The 23442-nt window shown below is 33.4% G+C and overlaps 1 protein-coding gene across 1 annotated transcript in view; it reads left to right on the plus strand.

The window, feature by feature from the left end:
- TOP2B (topoisomerase (DNA) II beta) overlaps positions 1–23442 on the plus strand; it is a 55781-nt gene that overhangs the window by 11787 nt on the left and 20552 nt on the right. The window contains exons 3-17 of the mRNA XM_006754667.1: positions 805–895; positions 2428–2491; positions 6245–6390; positions 7234–7331; positions 8209–8421; positions 11406–11579; positions 13000–13101; positions 14960–15098; positions 15436–15593; positions 15735–15860; positions 17029–17134; positions 18616–18725; positions 19057–19149; positions 21311–21459; positions 22047–22278. Of these exons, the coding sequence (XP_006754730.1) occupies positions 805–895; positions 2428–2491; positions 6245–6390; positions 7234–7331; positions 8209–8421; positions 11406–11579; positions 13000–13101; positions 14960–15098; positions 15436–15593; positions 15735–15860; positions 17029–17134; positions 18616–18725; positions 19057–19149; positions 21311–21459; positions 22047–22278 (2001 nt within the window). The remainder of the gene's footprint in view (positions 1–804; positions 896–2427; positions 2492–6244; positions 6391–7233; positions 7332–8208; positions 8422–11405; positions 11580–12999; positions 13102–14959; positions 15099–15435; positions 15594–15734; positions 15861–17028; positions 17135–18615; positions 18726–19056; positions 19150–21310; positions 21460–22046; positions 22279–23442) is intronic.

The raw sequence follows: 23442 nt of genomic DNA on the forward strand, positions 1-23442 counted from the left end.
ACTATGCTTTAATTATGTTCAATTTGTAACAATGAAAATACATCCTGCATATCAGATATTTATATTACGATTCATAACAGTAGCAAAATTACAGTTATAAAGTAGCAATGAAAATAATTTTATGGTTGGGGGTTACCACAACATGAGGAACTGTATTAAAGGGTCGTGGCATTAGGAAGGTTAAGAACCACTGCTTTAAGTTCTAGAATTCATACATGCACACTAATGACTTAATGCTTACTATGGACTTGGTTTACACATTATCTTGTTTGATTTTAACAATTTTGGGAAGAAGGTGCTGTTATCTCTATTTTATAGATGAGGACACTGAAGTTTAAATGAAGTACCTTTCTCAGATCTACAACTAGTAAGAGCTAGGATTCAAAGCTAGATCTCTTTGATACCAAAGTCATGCTGTGTTCATATTATTTTACTTTGGGCTCCTTATACAATAGGAAAATACATAGCTTGAAGTGAAAGTGTAAAGTAAATGTAAGATATTTCCATTTTCTTTCTATTTTATTTAAATACTATTTATAACAATTCTTGGTGCCTTATATTAAAGCTAACTTTTATGAATAAGATACATATGCTACAAAATGAATAATTTTCAATTTTGAGGTTATTAAATTAATTGTAAATATAATGACATTGTAACTGAAGTAGTATATGTTATTTTGTTCTTGATATTTACTTTGGAGGTCTATGTTCTTACAATATAAATGACAAATGCGGGTTTATACTATAAAATTGATGGTAAACACTTTTTACTTCATAAGTCCTATTGAATTTTTCTCAACACAGCTAATGTGGGTGTATGATGAAGATGTAGGAATGAATTGCAGAGAAGTTACCTTTGTGCCAGGTTTATACAAGATCTTTGATGAAATCTTGGGTGAGTACTTGCTTAAGATTTGATGCAGCTGTTTCTACTGATGTCTTTATAATGTCCCTATATAAGGCCAGATTTATAAATTTTAAAGGCAAATCTTTTTTATGCTGAATATAAGTATTCTTCAGAAAATTTAAATAACTTGCTGTAATATCTGCTTATCATATCTTTGTGTTTTAATTGTTCATTTGTAAAATGGATGTATTATATTTAATTAGTAATCCCAAAATTGGTCTGTGGTCCTGGATATGCAATAATCTGGGAGTTCCTTAAATCCCAGTCACCTGGGGGCATATTAAAGTAGAGATTATAGGGCCTGCACCTTGCAGATTCAGTGAGTTTGAGGTAAAAAGTTTTCACCAACAAATTCAGTATTCCTGTTGGGCAGTAAAGTTTAACAACCTTTGTTCTGAATTATCTCTTTTCTCTCCAAATCATGTCATTAATCAAATCACAGTGAAATGCATAGTCTAATTGACTCCTAGGGGATGCCTGCACTTGGGATATGTTTTTAGCCAAGGACTTTGTAGAGACTGTGCTCTGCCTCCTTATCAGTGCCAATTGAGATTTCCTAGATAACAGGGTTGCCTGGGTCTGAGCTTCTTCCAGAGGGTCTTTGGGAAGAGGATAGGAGAGTAAAACCAGTTACTTAAGTTTTGTTTCTTTCACTATTGTCTCCCAACTCTACATCCAGTTTTACTTTTAGGTATTTAGTTAGGAACATATTCCTTCTATAATTGAAGTTTAATTTGACAGCCAGCTTGTGTTCAAATTTACCGAAACAGTGGTTAATGTATACAAATATATTATTATCAATTATAGTGCATAGGATTTAGAGATTTCTGAGGATGCTAAAGACTTTGCCCTTGTTATTAAAAAAACAACTGATTGGTTTTAGCTCAATCTGTCTATAAAATCACTAGTTTATTGATGAGCAAGAGAAAGTAGTTATTTGTTACCAAGATAAAATATAATTAAATCTAATTTTATGCTGTTAGCCGAAACCGGTTTGGCTCAGTGGATAGAGTGTCGGCCTGCGGACTGAAAGGTCCCAGGTTCGATTCCGGTCTAGGGCATGTACCTGGGTTGCGGGCACATCCCCAGTGGGAGATGTACAAGAGGCAGCTGATCGATGTTTCTCTCTCATCGATGTTTCTAACTCTCTATCTCTCTCCCTTCCTCTCTGTGAAAAATCAATAAAATATATTTAAAAAAAATAATTTTATGCTGTTAGATCTGGAGTAGGGGATTGTAAACTGCAGATGTTTGCTCTTATTTAATTTGTTTTTATATAATACAAAATTTTCTCCCTTCCTTGTTTTGTAATAGAAGACATGACAGTAATTTGGTATGCTATAAAATTTAACAATATTATTTAGAAAATAAGGTTTTATATTAGATATTATCAGTAATTATTTTTATTAAATATTACCATATGTAAATGTTTATATTAAGTTCGATGCACATGCAGTTGTATCCATGTATTTATTTGTATACTGCATATTTCATTACTCATTGGCTATTTAATTTTGTAGTTAATGCAGCTGACAATAAACAGAGGGATAAGAACATGACCTGTATTAAAGTTTCTATTGATCCGTAAGTATATTTCAAGTTTAATTTTTTATGCTATGTTGTTTTATGCAGATAGTCCCCAACTTATTAATATTCCTCAAGAATAATGTATGCAATTAGTACTCCTTAGTTTCCCTATTGCTTGAGACCTTGCAAATTTTGCTTTTTTTTTTTTTTAGCTAGAATGTTTTACTTTTATAGTTTCTTCTCTCATTCATGATTTTTTTCCCCAAAGCACTTTCTTATGTGAGCTCTTGGAGATCATTTTTCTTCCTCCTTGATGCTGTGGTTGCTGTTTCAGCTGCTGGAGTAATTACTCACTTCTTAACTTTGCTTTGGGACCCAATGCTTGGGCTATTGCCAGTATTATTCCAGTTACATTATAAGTAAATTTACTTTTCATGACCTGCATTTGGATTTTTTCATTATTTATAAAATCACTTGTAAATTAGGAACTGCTGGTATAATAAAATATATGCCAGTTGTTCAGCTAATTAGATCGCACCATGATGGTATTGTTTTTGAGGACTGAAAATAATGAAGTTTTTTGAGATTCTATATCTTTTTTAAATCCTCACAAGAGGATATATGTTTTTTAAATTTTATTTGAGAGAGAGAAGGAGGAAGAGAAAGAGAGAGAAACATTTAGGTGAGAGAGAAACAGAAATTGGTTGCTTTTCTTTCTTTTTCTTTTTAAAATATGTTTATTGATTTCAGAGAGGGTGGGAGAGAGAGATAAAAACATCAATGAGGGAGAATCAATGATAGGCTGCCTCCTGCACACCCCCTATTGGGGGTTGAGCCCACAGCCTGGGCATGTGCCCTGACTGGGAATCAAACCTGGGACCCTTCAGTCTGCAGGTCGACGCTTTAGCCACTGACCCATACCAGCCAGGGTTCGGTTGCTTTTCATAAGTACCCCAACTGGGGATCGAACTACAACCTAGTTATGTGCCTTGACCAGGAATCAAATCGGCAATCTTTTGGTGCATGTGATGGTGCTCTAACCAACTAAATGAGCGACTCCGTCAAGCTTTATTTAAAGTTTATTTTCTCTGCTCTTAATTGAAATATATCAAGCCCTGGCCAGATGGCTCCGTTGGTTGGAGTGTCTTCTGTACAATAAAAGGTGGCAGGTTAAATTCCCTGTCAGAGCACATATGTAGGTTGCAGGTTCGATCCTCGGTCAGGGCGCATATGGGAGGCAACTGATCGATGTTTCTGGCTCATGTAGCTCCCCCTCTATCTCCAAAAATTAATTTTAAAAAATGATACAAAATTTTAGTTTTTGTGATTTACTTATTTATTTAATTTCCTCTTGAATCTTTGAATTTCAATTTGGCTTTTATAACAACAATAGAGCCCTGGTGCATGGATTCGTGCACTGGTGGGTTCCCTCGGGCTGGCCTGAGCCCTCTTGCAATCTGGGACCCCTTTGGGGATATCGGACTGCTGGTTTTGGCCTGATCTCCACAGGCGAGGCTGAGGGACCCCACTTGTGCATGTGCACTGGACAGGTTTCAGCCCGATCCCTGCAGACCCCAATGGTGCACGAATCTATGCACTGGACCTCTAGTATGTGTATAAGATCTTTGGTTAGTCCCTTCCTGCCCTCCCCTCTCCTCCCTTCCCTCTGAGATTTATCAGCCTGTTCTATGTTTCCATGCCGGTGCATTGAGCATCTGCCCCCTGGTGGTCAGTGCGCGTCATAGCTACTGGTCGAACAGTTGCTTAGGCTTTTATATATATAGATTTTTTAAGTTACAATAATTTCTAATAACTATTAAGAGATGAAGTTATGTATATATACATGACACAGTGAATAATTCTGACTCAGATTGGCAAACGGTAGCTTTTTTAAAAAGCCAATTGTCAGTGTTGATTATGAAGATAGTTTTTTTTGCAAATTTGGATCTTACATGGGTAAAGGAATCATAGTATATGCTACTCAAAACAACAGGGTAGGCTGCCCGGCTGGTGTGGCTCCGTGGTTGAGTGTCAACCCATGAACCAGGAGGTCATGGTTCTATTACTGGTGGGGGCACATGCCAGGTTGCAGGTTTGATCCTCAGTAGGGGGCATATGGGAGGCAGCAGTCAGCCAATCAATGATTCTCATCATTGATGTTTCTGTGTCTCTCTCGCTCTCCCCTTTTCTCTCTGAAACCAATGAAACATTAAAAAAACGACAAGACACAAGAAAACAGGGTGGCAAAATTTTCCATCAGGACTATTGCCTGTATGAGCTTTTGTTAGCTATAGGATCCTCTATTCCAGTGATGGTGAACCTGTGACATGCGTGTCAGAGGTGACACGCGAACTCATTTTTTTTGGTTGATTTTTCTTTGTTAAATCACATTTAAATATTTAAAATACATATCAAAAATATAAGTCTTTGTTTTACTATGGTTGCAAATATCAAAAAATTTCTATATGTGACACGGCACCAGAGTTAAGTAAGGGTTTTTCAAAATGCTGACACGCTGAGCTCAACAGGTTCGCCATTACTGCTCTATTCTATCTATACAATTCAGGGCTAAAATGTATAGTTTTTTGTGATAGAAAAATCTAAAAAGACCTAAAATTGGTAATATCTACATATTATAAAACCACTAAAATTAGTTTATGACAATGATTGCCACAATACAAACAGCTTTCTAATATTTAGCAACAGAATGGAATACAGTTCAAGCTGCCCATCCTATTTTCATCTGTACAGCTACAGTAGTTAGGTATAAAATGAAAATGACTATGGCTGCTGGCTTTTCAGAGCTTGTGGTTTACAAGTGGTATACTGGTAGAATGAAGCAGGAAGATCATGGCTAATTTATCCTATATCCTATATAAAAGTGTAATACACAAATTGACTGAATGGCAGAAAACTGGTCGCTATGATGTGCACTGACCACCAGGGGGCAGACACTCAATGCAGAAGCTGACCCCTGTTGGTCAGTGCTCTCCCAAAGGGGGAGCACTGCTCAGCCAGAACCAGGCTGAGGGCTGGAGAGCGCAGGAGCGGTGGCGGGAGCCTCTCCCACCTCTGCTGCAGGCGTGTGGTAAGGAGCCAGGGGTCTTGACTGCGAGAGCCCCGGACTGCAAGAGGGATGTCTCCCCAGGGGTCCCGGACTGCAAGAGGGCACAGGTTGGGCTGAGGGAACCCCAGGGCACAAATCTCATGCATCGGGCCTCTAGTGTTAAAAGAAACGGAATCTCTGGCTGACCTCTTACGGTAAAAGCTTCACTGCTTTTTACTGTTTTTTTTGGAGAAGAGCTTCTTTTCCTGAGAAATTTTGCACTGTTACTTGCAGATCTTAGTGATCCTAATTAGAGTTATAACTTCAGGGATACAAATGTGTGTCCTCAGTAAGTATGTTCTGGAAAGATGAGTGAGTGTCTTTCAATTAGTAATGACTGATGTTTTGCTCATAATCAGGTTTATTCTGTTTTTTTTTCTTTTTTTTGTTAATCCTCATCTGAGGATATTTTTCCATCGATTTTTAGAGAGAGTGGAAAGGAAGGGGAGAAACAGAGAGAGAAACATTGATGTGAAAGAGACACATCAATTGGTTGCCTTCCATGGGCCTCGACCAGGGCTGGGGATGAGCCTGCAGCCGAGGTATGTGCCCTTGACCGGAATTGAATCTGGGACTCTTCAGTCCATGGCCGCTGCTCTATCCACTAACGATACTGGTTGGGGCTATTCTGTATTACTTTACTTTTGATGGAAATAAATGTTTTTAAACTATTTAAGCCCTAATCTCTGTTTGTTTATTTACAGTGAATCTAACATTATAAGCATTTGGAATAATGGGAAAGGCATTCCAGTAGTAGAACATAAAGTAGAGAAGGTTTATGTTCCTGCATTAATTTTTGGACAGCTTTTAACATCCAGTAACTATGACGATGATGAGAAAAAAGTAACAGGTAAAGAAAGTCTAAATGGCTGGCTAGATATTTTATTAAAAAATATTGCTCTCAACATAAAGCTCTTATTATTCCTATATAAAATATTACAGAAGAGGAAACCTGTGTAGTTTTGTTGTGAGAAAAATTCTTTTCAGAATTAATATCTATGAAAAACTATCCTGTATAAGTATTATCTTGATTATACCCTGCCAGATACTTTGAAAGCTTAATTTATAGTACATTGATTTATGTTAGAATTCCCGAAACTCTAACCAGGATGACAGATTGAGTTTTGAATTACTGATGAAAGTAAGATGTGTGATTCCTATATATGAGAGCTTGGTATTGCATAAACACTATGTCTTTTGGTATCAGTTAAATTACTTTTAAACTGTTTTCTTTAAGAGAGTGAAGATTGAAAATTAGACTCTGTAAATAGAGTTGAAAATGCTTTGACCAACCAAATGTTGTCTTATTATGTTAACCGAGTAGGTTGATACTGTTTTCTTTTGTGTGTTTAAAACCAAAGACTAAAAATTTGTAATAGAGAAGTGACTTCAATAGAAAGTTTAAATTTCATACTCATATATTTACTGGATTATAGGAGATAACCAAGCTTACTTTAGAAAAGTTTGATGAAGATAATGAATGTACAAAATACATACTTTAATTATATATATGCTAAATTTTAATTGTAATTTTCTTTAAATGAAAAAGTTTGTATTCTGAACTATTCAGTTGATGATAGTTAAGGTAGTGCAGTAAGTAAAACTCACTGCAACAGACCTGTCCTTTGGTAGGTAAGTTAAAGTTCTTTAACATCATTTTCTTTAAACCTTTCACATTTAATTGTTCTTACAGGTGGTCGAAATGGTTATGGTGCAAAACTTTGTAATATTTTCAGTACAAAGTTTACAGTAGAAACTGCTTGCAAAGAATACAAACATAGTTTTAAACAGGTATGATAAATATGTATCTAATTGCTTTTTAAAAATAATCATGCTTTGTTGCTTTGCTAAGATAATACCTTAGGTAAATTGCAATCACACACACACACACACACACACACACTCTTAAGTGTTAAGCATGTCATCATAGTGTAAAAGACTTTAGAATGTCTGGGAGATTTTATATAAGCCTGTCTTTCTCCTATTCCCTTAAAATAAAATGTTTTAACAGACTTTTCTTTGAACATTGTAAAGCTTTAGTGAAAATGCCCTGAACTTCAAAGGTAATTGAAATATATCCACTTTGGATGTTTAAAACTTCCTCATCTATAATAATAAAAGCGTAATATGCTAATTAGACCGGATGTCCTTCTGGACGACCTTCCGGACGAAGCTGGGGCTATGAGGGAAGCCTGGATCCTGGGTGCCAGAGGGAAGCTGGTGCCAGCAGCTCGGGGAGGGAAGGCCTACTCTTGCATGAATCTTGTGCATTGGGCCTCTAGTTACTCATGAAATTAATATTTTAAAATTTTATTTTACTCTTGTATGCCTTTGAAAATAGAGTGCAATTTTACATAAGGTAAATAAATTTCTCAGTCAAGCATAATACCTTATTTTTGTAAAATTCTATATAGTCGTGATGAAAAACTTAGGATATTTTATTAACTATGTATCAAGTTGTGCAATTTATTTTGGTTATTTTCAACATGAGATTGTTATAATAATATTTAAAAATTTTTAATCTTTAATATCAGGCTCAAAGATTTGTTAGGTTTGTTGATGGGCTGAAAAATGTATATAGTTGTGGTAATTGTATTTCATGAGCTGAGTCTTTACGTATTATAAAATATAGAAACATAGAAATATTTGAATGTATTTTCTTTTAAAGACATGGATGAATAATATGATGAAGACATCTGAAGCCAAAATTAAACATTTTGATGGTGAAGATTACACATGCATAACATTCCAACCAGATCTGTCCAAATTTAAGATGGAAAAACTTGACAAGGATATTGTGGCCCTCATGACCAGAAGAGCTTATGATTTGGCTGGTTCATGCAAAGGGGTCAAGGTCATGTTTAATGGAAAGAAATTGCCTGTAAGTATCTTCTAAAATAGTTAATGCTTTGTTATTTTGTAGATATCTTATAGTTTTAAAATCTAATATCATTACCTTTTTCTTTTAACTGGTATATTTCAGTGATTCAATTTAAACTGATTATTGATATATTTGGATTAAAACATCTTGCTAGCTGTTTTCTATTCATTGTATTTGTTCTTTGTTTCTTAATTCCTTTTATTCAACCTTCTCTGGTTTTAATTGAGCATTTTTTAATGATTCCATTTTATCACCTCTGTTTAGTTATACATCTTTTTAAAACTTTTTTAGTGTTTGCCCTAGGTTTTACAATTTCATTTGTAAATACTTTGAGTCTACCCTCAAATAATTGATCACTTAATGTTTAGTGAAAGGACTTTCTAACAGTGTATCTTCAGAATCTTCCTCCCATTTCTTGTGTCATTACCATCATACATTTCATTTTTACACATGCTATAAATACCAGAAGAATGACAACGAGGCAGAAGAAACATTTGAGAAAATGATTGCAGAAAATTTTCACAGTTAGTGACGTCATTGTTAATGCTTTAAGCATTCAGTTATCTCTTAGAGAAATTAAAAATAATACCTACATTCACTCCATTTCCAGTGCTCTTAATTTCTTGGCGTAGATTTAAGTTTCTGATTTTAATCACATTCCTTTTGCCTGGTGATCTTCCTTTAGCATTTTTGTAGGGCATTTTTGCTGGTAATAAGTTCTCTCAGGTTATGTTTGTCTGAGAGTTTTTGTTTCCCTTCACTTTCAAAGACAATAGAAATTTCACAGGATACAGAATTTGGGGTTGACATTTCTTTTTCTTTCAATACTTAAAGATGTCACTCTGTTGTCTTCTTGCTTGCATGGTTTCTGATGAGAAGTCTGCTGTAGTTCATATCCTTCTTCCTCTGTTGGTAAGGTGTTTCATTTTCCTCTGGCTGCCTTGAAGATTTTCTCTTTGTCTTTGTTTTCTTTGAGTATGATATGCTTAGGTGTGTATATGGGTTTGTGTGTGTGTGTGTGTGTGTTTGCATTTATTTCGTTTGGTGTTTATTGTCTGTTACTGATCTTGGAAAATTTTGGCCATTATTTCTCCCAATATTTCTTTTGTGCTGTTTTTTCGTTTTCTTCTGGTATTTCATTTATGCACATGTTATACTACTTGGTATTGTTCTAAGCTCTTGGATGTTTTGCTCTGCTTTCTTCATTCTTTTTCTTTGTGTTTCAGTTTTTTAAGTTCTATTGCCCTATTTTTTTAAGATGAAGTGGTATTTTAATTACTTTATGCCCTCTTAATTTTAATGATTTTTTTCTTTATTGTGTCAAGTTTACGATGAGCCTGCTGAAGGCATTCTCTATGTCTTCTGTTTTTAATTCCTGGCATTTCCATTTGATACTTCCTTACAGCATCCATCTCTCTGCTAAAGTTGCATGTTGCCTACCCTTCTCCATTAGAGCCTTTAACATATGAATCATAGTTATTTTAAATGCCCTATCTGGTAGTTAAAATACCTGTGACATAATCTGAGTTTGATTCTGGTGATTGCTTTACCTTTTCAGATTGTTTTTTCTTGCCTTTTGGCATGCCTTATAAGTTTTTGTAGAAAAACAGCTATGTTGTATAGTGTAGATATGGAGTGAATAAGCTTTAGTATGAGGATTTATGTTAATTTATATAGGAAATGGGATGTGTTTGCAGTTTGTTGTTGTAGTTACTGGTGTTGAGGTTTGTTGTTGCTATAAGCAACAGAGATTTCAAATTCTTCCTTGTTCTTGTTTTTTTCTCTTTGATTTGGGCCTTCCTTTTGAGCTGCCCCTCAAGGAGGCTCTGTCTCTTATAGCTCTGCCAGCTGAAACCCACTATTATTATTGGAGGCCTGTTAGCATGGTAGTAGGTTACTTATGTCTGATAAAGTTTCAGATTGGAGTACACAATGGCCTGTGTATTTAGCCGTTACAAATATGTCTATTCCTCTTCTAGAGGCAGAGATTTTTCCTTTGCCCTCTATTCTTTTCCCTAGTTGCAGCAGGTATCTGTCAGTATTCTCATTCAGTATTCTTGAGGCTTCCTGCTCTGCAGAATGCCTTTAAAAAACCAAAACTTAAATGATTAAGGGGTGGGATGGGGTAAGGCAGGGCAGAATGACTTCATTCCAGCTACAGTGATATTTTGCCAATGCTCTCTAGCAGTATCCTTCCCCTGGCAAATTAAGGTTTTATTGGTAAGGGAAATGGTCTGGGTGGAATTCCCAGTGGTTCCTGCTTTCCTCCCCTAGCTAGCACCATTGGGGGAACTTTTTTTTTTTAGATTCTCTCTTTCCTGTGAGAATTTGTGGGTGTTCCTGGAGGAAAAGCCTGCAAAAGAGTAGGAACCCTTTATAATATAGCCCTCAGGGGATTCACACACACATACTAGTCCACACTTGTCCTATAGCAATTTGTCAAAATTTCTGGTTTAATGTTCCTTCTGGCTTATATGACAGCAGGCAGCTTCTGCCCTAGTTAAGCAAATGTTTCAGTTCTGTGTCTCCTACAGACTCCTAACTCTCTTCAGGCTCAGGATGGCCAGATGGTCTGTGATCTCAATTTTTTGAGGGTTTATAAAATATCAGTTTGTCTGACCAGTTCTTTATAAGGGCACAAGCTTATTCTTTTTCTTTTTTTCCAGCCCTCTTCCATGTCTGAACTCAAAGTGGAAGTCTACTTTGTTATTTTAAAAAACTTAAACTTTTGAAAGATTTTATAATAATTTACCAGTTCAGCTATCCATTCATAACCTTTCTTTATCAAGTAAATAGAGAATTAATTGATTTTTTTTGAGGATAGGGATCAAGGAGTAGAATAGGGGAAAGTCATGAAGGTTTGGATCTGCCACATAAGCTGTTGTGAAGTAAGGGAAATGAAAGTTTGAGAGTACCGGATGGCATTCACCTAGTTGAGCTGCCAATATTAGATTGTTTATTGTTATTGTTTTTCAAATTAATAGGTAAATGGATTTCGCAGTTATGTAGATCTTTATGTGAAAGACAAATTGGATGAAACTGGAGTGGCCCTGAAAGTTATTCATGAACTTGCAAATGAAAGATGGGATGTTTGTCTTACATTGAGTGAAAAAGGATTCCAGCAAATAAGCTTTGTAAATAGCATTGCAACAACAAAAGTAAGTATAATATGTTAATTATCTTTTATTTCTAAGTAAGTGGTAGAACAATGCTTCATTAAAAACAACAAGATCAATAACAACAACAGCAAAAAAACCACTCCAAATCTGCTTTGGTGAAATCAGAATTGACTTATGAAAATGAAAGTTTATTTTCTGTAAAATAGCTGTCTTATAATTTAACATCCATTGAGAAATAAGTTTATACTATTAATGTTTAAAGTTGACTACATTTATATTTTATGAAATTTACAATGATAAATTCCTTATACTGTGTTCTGAGTTTAAGATGTAGAAGAAAGACTAATAGGAGATGAGTATGTTTAGGATGGTCATTCTATGGAGTTTAAACCCTCTTCTTTAGGTTTTTTGATTTAAAAAATCAATGAAATTCTTCCTATTTAAAAGCATCTATCCATGACCAGAGTAAAGTATTATTATGCAATACAAACAAACATGTATCCCTAGAATAACCTAAAGTACTGTTTTATCACTTTGTCACTCTTCTTCAGGTTTTAACATTTTTAATGTTCAATTTTTTAATAATCTAGTTATCACTTTCTCTAGTCAACAAAAATCCTGCATTCATTATGATTTTATTTTATTATATGTAATAGAAACCTAATGTAAACATGTAAAAGTTTTACTTTTCCTCTCATATCTAAGAACCAAGGGTAGGCAGTCTTAATTCAGTACTATGACTCCATAGTGTCATTAGGGACCTATGCTTTCCCTGGCTTTCTTTCCTGCCACCTTTAGCATATGGCTTTTTTTCTCATGCCTTTTAAGTTGCCTGCTGCACTTCCATGCCTCATTTCTAAGTCCTAGGGAGAGAGAATTAGGTTGGGAAAATGCATATGCCAACTAAATTTCTCCCTTTTTAAATTGTGATAACATATGTATAACAGAATAGTTTTTCCGGAAGCCCCATCCAGTAGACCTCTCCTAACATCTTTGGCTAGAACCGTGTCATGTGGGTACCTCTAGCTGCAAGGAGTCCAGATTGGAGAATCTTTGTAATTGGGCATGTTGCCAGTTAAAAACAAATTTGGATTTGTCAATAAAGTAAAATGAGGAAATGGATATTGCATGGACAACTGGTAATGCTTGCCACAGTCCCTAAGTTTAACTATTGTGTCATTTATCACCCCCAGTATTCATTCTCACTTCCATGTCAGTTTTTTTTTTTAAATTGTTTTTGCTTTGTATAAAATTGGCTAATTGATTATATGGCCAAAGAGACCTTATTTTTTAAATCCCAACTCTGCTATTCTGACACTCATATTACTACTCTGGAAAATGGGTTTAATAATACTGACTGCACAAAGTTGTAAAGATAAACACTCATTTTAGAAAAAAGGAATATGTAAGTATTTTGCTACCTTACTATAGAAGATTTTGTATTTTTTTTTCTTTTTAGGGTGGACGGCATGTGGATTATGTAGTAGATCAAGTTGTTGGTAAACTGATCGAAGTAGTCAAGAAAAAGAACAAAGCTGGTGTATCAGTGAAACCATTTCAAGTAAGTGATGCTGTAGTATTCTGTTGAAGTAGTAAATAGTACCAGTTCTGATGTTGACTTATTTTTTTGGTATGTTTTCAACAGGTAAAAAACCATATATGGGTTTTTATTAATTGCCTTATCGAAAACCCAACTTTTGATTCTCAGACTAAGGAAAACATGACTTTGCAACCCAAAAGTTTTGGGTCCAAATGCCAACTGTCAGAAAAATTTTTCAAAGCAGTGAGTAAAACTTGTATTATTTTTCAGTGTGTTTTTATTGAAAGTTAAGTAGTTTTCTTTATTTTATTTGTGATTAGTTTCTTATATTAACTAGATATAGGCATATACTACAAACTAATACACTTAATTCTGTAAACTTCAAAGGGTAAACTTTATTTTGTTAAACAATTGGTTATTTTGCCAAGAATTGAAATAGGTAATCTTTTAATTAATTGTGTTTGTAGCTTTGCTTTGGTCATTATAAAGCCAGATATTCCCCCAATAGGTGTTCAGGTCCTGTTAGGACTTCTGATTTCAATCTTTTTATTCATTTCAACTTTATGTTTAGATATTTACTATTGTGTAGTTGTTTTTTTTAAAAATTGTGATAACATATGTATAACAGAATTTTTTATATTCTACATATTTTAAAATTATTTTACTTAGCACATAATTATTTAGGCTGCTTTAACCTTTCTGATATAAGGTGAGAATACAAATAAATAATGAATCTTAGATTTATAACCAAGATTTGCGACTGCTAATAGCCTCTCATAATCTGTTATTTATAAGTAAGATTTGCCTCAGTTCCCTTATTCAGCAGTACCCTCAAAAACATATTAATAAACATATATAAAGTTCCTTTAAATATGTTTGCACTAGGAATGTAAAGATGAATAAATGATAGTTCTTCTTTGGAAATTTATAATTTGGTGGAGGAATAAGTGTGGTAGTGGTAACATACTTATCAAATTCCATTATCAGAATTTTAAAGGTAGGTTCTCACAAACAATAACAAATTTAGAATATAGCTGAAGGCCTATGAAAATAGTACTTTTAATTCTGTTCATAATCGATGCAGAATACAAATGACCTTATGTTAATGCTTTCCCAAATTTGTGCTCTCATAAAAGTTCTCATTTTGAACTGATTTGATTTTAGATTTTCTACTTTTTCATTTTTGGAAGATTAAGTTTAAATTTGGCAATATACTTCACCTCTTTTATATCTCAAACATTCCAAAAAACTCTTCTGTACACCTAAAATCAAACTACCCAGGATGATAAAAAAATAACTCCACTTGGAGCTGCTTCACTTTATTTTCTTTTTGGTAAACATGTGGTCACATGTTGATTAACTGCTGAGTGACACACTATTTACAATGTTGAAATGCTCATTATCAAACTTTTTAAAGAATAAGAACTATTCATAAGTTCTTGAATTTATCCTAATGTTTCCTTTATGTTAATATTTTTTGTCATAGTGAATTCAAGATTCACATTTTTGTATTGACAGATATCAGAAATGTCAGTGAACAGAATTTACAAGCTGGTAAATTCAAGGGTGGATCAGCTTAACTGTGTTAATTTTAGCAAAATGAACTTGTGAGAAAAGCTATGTATATTTCTCATGGAGTTTATTAGAATATAATTTTTTCATATCTAGTAAAATCTTTTCTTCATGCTTTTATATTTCAGTATAGTAACTGCCAGAGTTAGTTTTACTGTAGTTAGAATAAAATTTACTAGTGCAAACAATTATCATTGTTATTGTTTTGCCCTATAACTGCATAGGGTAACAAGTATTACGTTCATTTTAGGTAAGTGTATGAACTTCTGGCTTGTTTGTATATCATTCATTATGCTTTCATTTTTAGGCCTCTAATTGTGGCATTGTAGAAAGTATCCTGAACTGGGTGAAATTTAAGGCTCAGACTCAGCTGAACAAGAAGTGTTCATCAGTAAAGTATAGTAAAATCAAAGGTATTCCTAAATTGGATGATGCAAACGATGCTGGTAAGATTTAGATTAAAATATATATATATATGTATATATATTTAAGTTTTTATTTGTCCAGTTATATTTTCATTTTCCACATACAGTTAGACAGTAGGATTTTATGTTCAGAGTATAATTTCACTTCATTAAAATTGCTACATGCACCACATATTACTGATTTTCAGGGGGTAGGAATTCAATAAAGTATACAACATTTAAACTATTCTAAGCATAATGTAAGATGATTGTTACAGTCTTTCACTATCATCATTGCGATTATTAAGTTTTCTGGCTTCATTTTTCTCATTAGTAAAATTGAGGAATGTGGAGTATATGTCTTTCTAAATTTCTCTAGGTGGCAAACATTCCCTGGAGTGTACACTGATACTAACAGAGGGAGACTCTGCGAAATCATTGGCTGTGTCTGGACTAGGTGTGATTGGGCGAGACAGATATGGAGTCTTTCCACTCAGGGGAAAAATTCTTAACGTACGGGAAGCTTCTCATAAACAGGTATATGTTTGCATATATATGTGTGTATATATATATATATATACACACACACACATACACATATATGGCATTTTCATACTTTACTAAAATTATTGAATTTTTAAATGTAAAATACTTTCAATTCCTTTTCTTTATGTACAGATCATGGAAAATGCAGAAATAAATAATATTATTAAAATAGTTGGTCTACAATACAAGAAAAGTTATGATGATGCAGAATCTCTGAAAACTTTACGTTATGGAAAGATTATGATTATGACTGATCAGGTTAGTTTAAAAATTGCCACATATTTAAAACTCATCTTTTTCAGATTGTCCTTTCAATGTTTGTTTTATGAGACTTACTCCAAGATAGTACAAGTGAAAGTGATTGTACATCAATGGGGAAGAAAACATTGTTTAATGGCACTGTTTGTGTGAAGCACATTTTACATTGTCTAATTTATGAGTAACCATTTTTTTGGTTAGTTATTATAAAAATGTTTTAAAATATAATAAATGTGAGAAGAGTAGAACACACACTGTAGTATTAAGGTGTTGAAGCATACCTGTACTTAGAAAGAAAATGAAAGAGTAAATAGGATAATGATTAATATTTCTATATGATGCTTAATTTTTGATGCACAAATACTAGGAGGATTGAATAGTAAAATGGCAGTAACTGGGGAAGAACTAGAAAATTGAAAAGTATGAAATTCATATGTATCCAGCTGCTTTTCTCTTATGCCCTCTAATGAAAAGCATTTGTACAGAAAAATCTTCAACTAAAAAAGCTGCTTATAGTGTTAAGTAGTTTTTATGTCAAAAGAAGACTTGTGAATACCTGTTCTCCATGGACATTGCCTAGTGAAGTTGCATTATAACCATGTTTATTGTCTTTCCATTCTTAAATCCGTCTTTTAGTGATATCTGGTTAAACTATTTCAATGGAATTTTGCTTTGCTGCATTCAGATATTTAAAAATTTGATCATATAAGTAATTATATTTCATAAAACTATTATAGCTCTCTTTACTGATATTTATTTAGGATCAAGATGGTTCTCACATAAAAGGCCTGCTTATTAATTTCATCCACCACAATTGGCCATCACTTCTGAAGCATGGTTTTCTTGAAGAGTTCATTACTCCAATTGTAAAGGTACTACTTACATTAATATGTTTTTATACTGTTTGCTTAAAGCAGGGGTCCTCAAACTTTTTAAACAGGGGGCCAGTTCACTGTCCCTCAGACCGTTGGAGGGCCGGACTATAGTTTAAAAAAAAAACTATGAACAAATTCGTATGCACACTGTACATATCTTATTTTGAAGTAAAAAAACAAAACGGGAACAAATACAATATTTGTATTTGCATGTGGCCCGCGGGCCGTAGTTTGAGGACCCCTGGCTTTTAAAGGGTAGCAGAAAAACTAATTTTTTTTTTTATTAATTTAAGGCAAGCAAAAATAAGCAAGAACTTTCCTTCTACAGTATTCCTGAATTTGATGAGTGGAAAAAACATATAGAAAACCAGAAAGCCTGGAAAATAAAATACTACAAAGGTTTGTATTTTAAAATATTTAAAAAATTTAAAATAACTAGTGACATAAATGTATGTTATTAAAGTGTTATAAAATATTTTGAAATTTTGTCTCTTTTAGACTTTAAAATTAGCTGTTGCTGATTTTTAAATAATTGTTAAGGAAAATTTTATAAAGTATAAAGAATAGTATAATGGACTTCCTATGTACTTCAACAATCACCATTTCATGGTCAATCTTGTTTTATCTAAACTCTTCTCATTGCCATCCTATTAGTTTGGAATAATTTCCAGATATTATCCTATAATACTTTAATATGTATCACTTAAAGAGTTTTTTTAAAAGTCCTTAATACCATTTTCATATCTTTTTTTAATAACTTAAAATAGTCAGTGTTAAAATTCTCCTGCTTGTAAAACAAATGTTTATAATGTTTTGTTTTGTTTATTTTTTGAGTCAATGTCCAAACAAGGTTCACACATTACGTCTGGTTGATAAGTTTCTAAAATCTTAGTGTATTGTTTCTCTTTTTATATTTTTTCTTGTACTTTATTTGTTCAAAAAGTTGGATTTTTTTGTCCTGTATAATTTTACATTCTGTATTTTGCTGAGCATTCCTATAGTTTCCTTAAATATGTAGCATGTTTCTCTGCCCCTTATTCTATGATAACTGGTAATACATTGGAGGCTCGATCAGATGAAGATTAGATTTATGTAGCAAAAACATTTAATAGGCGGTGTTGTATACTTATGTTAGGGGCATGTAATATATGGCTTGTCTTTCTTTTTCCCCAAAAATTAATCAGTTGGTCCAGGTGTTGCCAGTTTGATCCATTAGCTTTTCACATAATGGTTTTAAATAACCATTGATGTTCATGATTCACTTAAAATATTTTTCACCTTTTTTGAGATATAACTGACAAATAAAAATTTATGTATTTAAGGTATACAACATGATGAGTTGATATACATATACATATCCATCACCTCATATAGTTACCCTTCTTTTTTTAGGACATTTAACATCTACTCTCAGCAATTTTCAAGTATACAGTATAGCACTATCCTATATAATAAAAGGTTAATATGCAAATTGTCCCCTCGGGAGTTCAACTGACCAGGAGTTCGACTGCTCACCATGATGTGCGCTGACCACCGGGGGGGGCGGGGAGGGGGAGGGCGCGGAATGAAGGAAGGCCCTGATCAGCCCTGATCGCCAGCCAGGCCTAGGGACCCTACCTGTGCATGAATTTTGTGCACTGGACCTCTAGTTAATAATAGGCAACATGATGTTCATTAGATCCCCAGAAGTTAACATCTTATAACTGCAAGTTTGTATTCTTTGATAGACATTTCACTTTTCCCCACTTCCCAAGCCTCTAAAAACCACCATCTCTTCTCTCTTTGAGTTCTACATTTTTTTGGTTTCCACATTTAAGTGATATTATACAGTATTTGTCTTTGTCTCGCTTATTTTCATTTTTATTTTTTAAATTGTGCAGGGTTGGGTACCAGTACAGCTAAAGAAGCAAAGGAATATTTTGCTGATATGGAAAGGCACCGCATCTTGTTTAGATATGCTGGGCCTGAGGATGATGCTGCCATTACGTTGGTAATAAAGCAAATTTTAAGAAGTCTGTTCTCATATCCATCCACCTACCTCCTATACCTTTCTTCCCAGTCTGGGTTTTCTACAATCAGTCTCTTTTGAATTCTAAAGCCCAAACTCATCAATTTTAGTGTTTTTCTCATACCTATGCCCCTGATTATGCCCTGTTTTCATAGTTCTTTCATTGAAAAACCTCTGTTCAAGTATATTTTTGATTAAAAGCATATTGGAAAAACCAAATTTCCCAGAAATTAATGTTTTTTGCCTTTATAACTTTTAATTTTATAATGAAATTATTTTGTAGTATGTGAAATAATTTCCTGGAATCTTTCAGGCATTCAGTAAAAAGAAGATTGATGACAGAAAAGAATGGTTAACAAATTTTATGGAAGATCGGAGACAGCGTAGGTTACATGGATTACCAGAGGTTAGTCATACGGAGTGGTGATCTGGGGGAAGAAAGAGACTAAAACTGATATAGTCATAATGATAATATTACTATATAACTTTTTTCTTAGCAATTTTTATATGGCACAGCAACAAAGCATTTGACATACAATGATTTCATCAACAAAGAATTGATTCTCTTCTCAAACTCAGACAATGAAAGGTCTATACCATCTCTTGTTGATGGTAAGTAGCTGTCATTTCAAATTTTTTCTCATTTTTGTACATTATTGAGTATAACTTAATTTCATATGCTTTAAGTCATCTCAATAATAAATCTTAAAATCCATAAATTGTTTTAGAAATATTTTCATAGGACTGAAATATTTTATATTTCTTAATTTGAATATTTTAAAACCCTTTTTGAATTTTTTCAGGAGAATTAACTTATGGCAAATTTTAAAAGCCCTTGACCCAAGTTGATTGCAGACTTCCTAAAATAAATAGTAAAATGGGATTTTGATAAGTTCTAAAATATTTATCAGAGACTACATTTTAAAAACGCCTTTAGATTTCAATACTTTAACTTATTTTACTTAACAAAATAAAACTTTATAAACTACCTTGTGATTAGAGCACATTTTGGTCTTTTTTTAAAAAATATATATTTTATTGATTTTTTACAGAGAGGAAGGGAGAGAGATAGAGAGTTAGAAACATCAATGAGAGAGAAACATCGATCAGCTGCCTCCTGCACACCCCCTATTGGGGATGTGCCCACAACCCAGGAACATGCCCTTGACCGGAATTGAACCTGGGACCCTTCAGTCTGCAGGCCGACGGTCCATCCACTGAGCCAAACCAGTTTCGGCACATTTTGGTCTTCTATCTAGCACTTGTTAATTTTCATTATATAACTTTTAGCAAGTTAGTTGATCTTTGTGTTCCTTGGTTTTTCAACTAATAGCAGATGATTGTACCTGTCCATCTAGTTCTAGCTTTAAGTTATATCCCTTCTATGACGTCTTCCCTAACAATTTTAGTCTAAACTGGTCTCAGATGCCTAAACTGTGTCAGTAATTTTGTGCCTATTATTTTATTTGTGTTAATTTTGCCTTCTCAGTTAGATTATAAAATTCTGAAGGAAAGGGACCATGTTTATTATCCTCTTGTTTCTACAATGCTTCGGGCCCATGATGATGATGATGATGATAGCTAGCATATACTGAAAATTTGTTATTGTGCTCATTGGTCTAGAACAAGAAGAATGATAAGGAAGCAGAGAGCTTTGCTTGCATTATCTTAATGTAATCCTTATGATCACCCTATTAGGAAGGTAATTATTTTTAGTACACTGATGAGGACACTGAGTTTACTGGGTTAGTAATTTGTGCAAAGGCACATGATAAATGGCCTAGTTAAGAAGAGTATTCAGATTAGTAAGAATCTAAACCCTGCATTCTTAACTACCACATACATCTCTCATTTGTAAGGGCTATCCTGATTTGGGATACTCGAATAATAGTTTCAGACTTATTGATGGTTTGGTGCTCCTTTAATTACAACTGCCATTTTGGATATGTGGGTGTTTGGCATTTCCTATGAAAGAAGCTTAGTGCTACTGAGCAGTTTAAGACCAAAAGGTGGTCTTTCAATTGGTACTTCATTTTTGGAATAGATTGAAATGATATCAAAACATGTTAGTTTATATTCCACTTTGTTATAGAATCTCAATTATTTTTAGTCAGTACTTTTTCAAAAACAAACTCTATCTTTCCTTTTCTTTCTTGAATATATAGGACATTTTTGTCACTAAAAGAAACATTACAACTATATTTTCGGTAATATTTTTAAAAGAGGATTATTTTTTTTAAATAGGCTTTAAACCAGGCCAACGAAAAGTTTTATTTACCTGTTTCAAAAGGAATGACAAACGTGAAGTAAAAGTTGCCCAGTTGGCTGGATCTGTTGCTGAGATGTCTGCTTATCATCATGGAGAAGTAAGAATTAAATTTGGAATCAATTGAGAACTATGCTTACAGACATGAAGAATGACAATGAAGCATAATGAAGTATTTTTTCTTTTATAAGGTCTTTGAAAATGTAAAAGAATTGAGTTTGGATTTTAATTAAAATTAGGGAATACTTACAGCGAATTAAAGTTTAGAACATTAATATTATGTTCTGTTTCTATTCTATAGCAAGCATTGATGATGACTATTGTGAATTTGGCTCAGAACTTTGTGGGAAGTAACAACATTAACTTGCTTCAGCCTATTGGTCAGTTTGGAACTCGGCTACATGGTGGCAAAGATGCTGCAAGCCCTCGTTACATTTTCACAATGTTAAGGTAACAGTTTGCTGATATAGTGGTATCAAGTTCTATTTGAAGTTTATTGGAACTTACTAAATGGTTAATAGAATTGTAACTATGGAGAAGTATCAATGGGGATTCTGTTGAGGTTAAATATTTTAAATTATTTGATAGTAAATAGAAGGAAGTTTGTTGATATAAATTTTTATGAATTATTGGTGAAACCAGTCTTAATGAATGTAAGGATTTTTCTGACCCAAAACTTCACTTTTAGTATATGTGCTGCCGAAGTGAGCACTCAAAACTTCACTTTTTAGGCTGAAGATGGGTTTTGTGATTTAGACAGAGTAAGAGGAAATTCTTAAAAAGTTATTTATCAATACTAAGAATTTAGGTAGGTAAGTATGGAAGTAAAATTGGGTTATCTTATTCTAGCTTTATGCCTCAGAGAAATATATTTGGTAATAAGGCTAGGTCAGTTTTACTGTGAAGCACGTGTTATCAAAATTTTAAAAATGCACTCTTTTAAAAATATTTTTTTGAAATGTAGTTTTTAATTATGTATACAATTTTATTTCCAAAAACCATGACATTTTTTCCATATATTTTTTCTCTTTTATTAGCTCTTTAGCAAGACGGCTTTTTCCTATTGTAGATGACAACCTGCTTAAGTTCCTTTATGATGACAATCAACGGGTAGAGCCTGAGTGGTATATTCCCATAATTCCTATGGTTTTAATAAATGGTGCTGAGGGCATTGGTACTGGATGGGCTTGTAAACTACCCAATTACGATGCTAGAGAAATTGTAAACAATGTCAGAAGAATGCTAGATGGCTTGGATCCTCATCCCATGGTAATTATTTAGAATTTGTTGCTTATATTGTTTATTTAAAAAAACAACGTGTAAACTACAAAGTCCAGTCATTTTAAAAAAGTAATGGAACCATTTTTATTTTAGAACATATTATAGACAATAACTACTTTATTAGTATACAATTTGATATTTGCTTATTGTAAAAGATACAAGCTGGAAAAAGCCTGGACCTAGAGATAAGGCTTATGGGGAAACACTATTGAAATATACAAATACTCAGTATTTCAGGCTTTCGTATCTAAAGTATATAGAGAATAATGTTTTTATGACAAAGTTATGTAACTTTAGCATATATTTCTAAACTACTGACCCATGCTTAACAACACATTGTATATATTTTAATGTACCCCTGATATTTTTAAATTTTGCCCCTATACCATTCACTGTGTTTAGTTCTTTCCCAAAACGCCACTCAAGAGAAACCTCTCAAGAAAGTGTCTATCACTCTTCCACATGATTTAAAAATCATCTGGAAATTTTCTTTTTCTCATGATACTTAAGTAAAGGTTATATTGTATTTTTCTTACAAAATGGTAGTGCTCATTGTAGAAAATACAAATAAGCAAAGAGGGAAATGTACTTAATAAACCCACCATGGAGAATCAAACTTAATATTTTATTGTATTTCCCGCCAAGTTTTATTTCATTTTTGTATTTTAAAAGAAAACAAAAATTAGATTATGTGTATGATTACTCAGGTTTACCCAAAATGTTTTCCACCTTAAATACTTTATATTGCCAAAATATTTATAACAGAAGCCATCAAACTACTTTATGATTATAGCATTTATTTTCATCCTTTTAGATACATTTTAGGGTATTTTAGTCCATGTATTTGACCAGTGCTTCTTGTGTACCTAATATATCTACTTACTTACCGATCTGTTTCACCAATTTATTGATCTTTGAGATAACGTGCTAAGTGGTGAGAGAAAAAATTGTGATCTCTGTCTTCAAAAAGATAATCTGTTGTCAACACAAGACTTTGGGGCATGAAGTTTGCAGGGACAAAAGATAGTTGCTCATTGTGCCAGAAGAAATGTCCTGTGCCACATGCCCAACTTCTTAGTGATATAACAAATATGGATTTTAAAAGAGGGAGAGAGAGCACTTGTAATTAGGCTGAGAAAGATGAGTTACATT

This window comes from Myotis davidii, unplaced genomic scaffold (genome assembly GCF_000327345.1).
Source record: "Myotis davidii unplaced genomic scaffold, ASM32734v1 scaffold192, whole genome shotgun sequence".
Classification (NCBI taxonomy): domain Eukaryota; kingdom Metazoa; phylum Chordata; class Mammalia; order Chiroptera; family Vespertilionidae; genus Myotis; species Myotis davidii.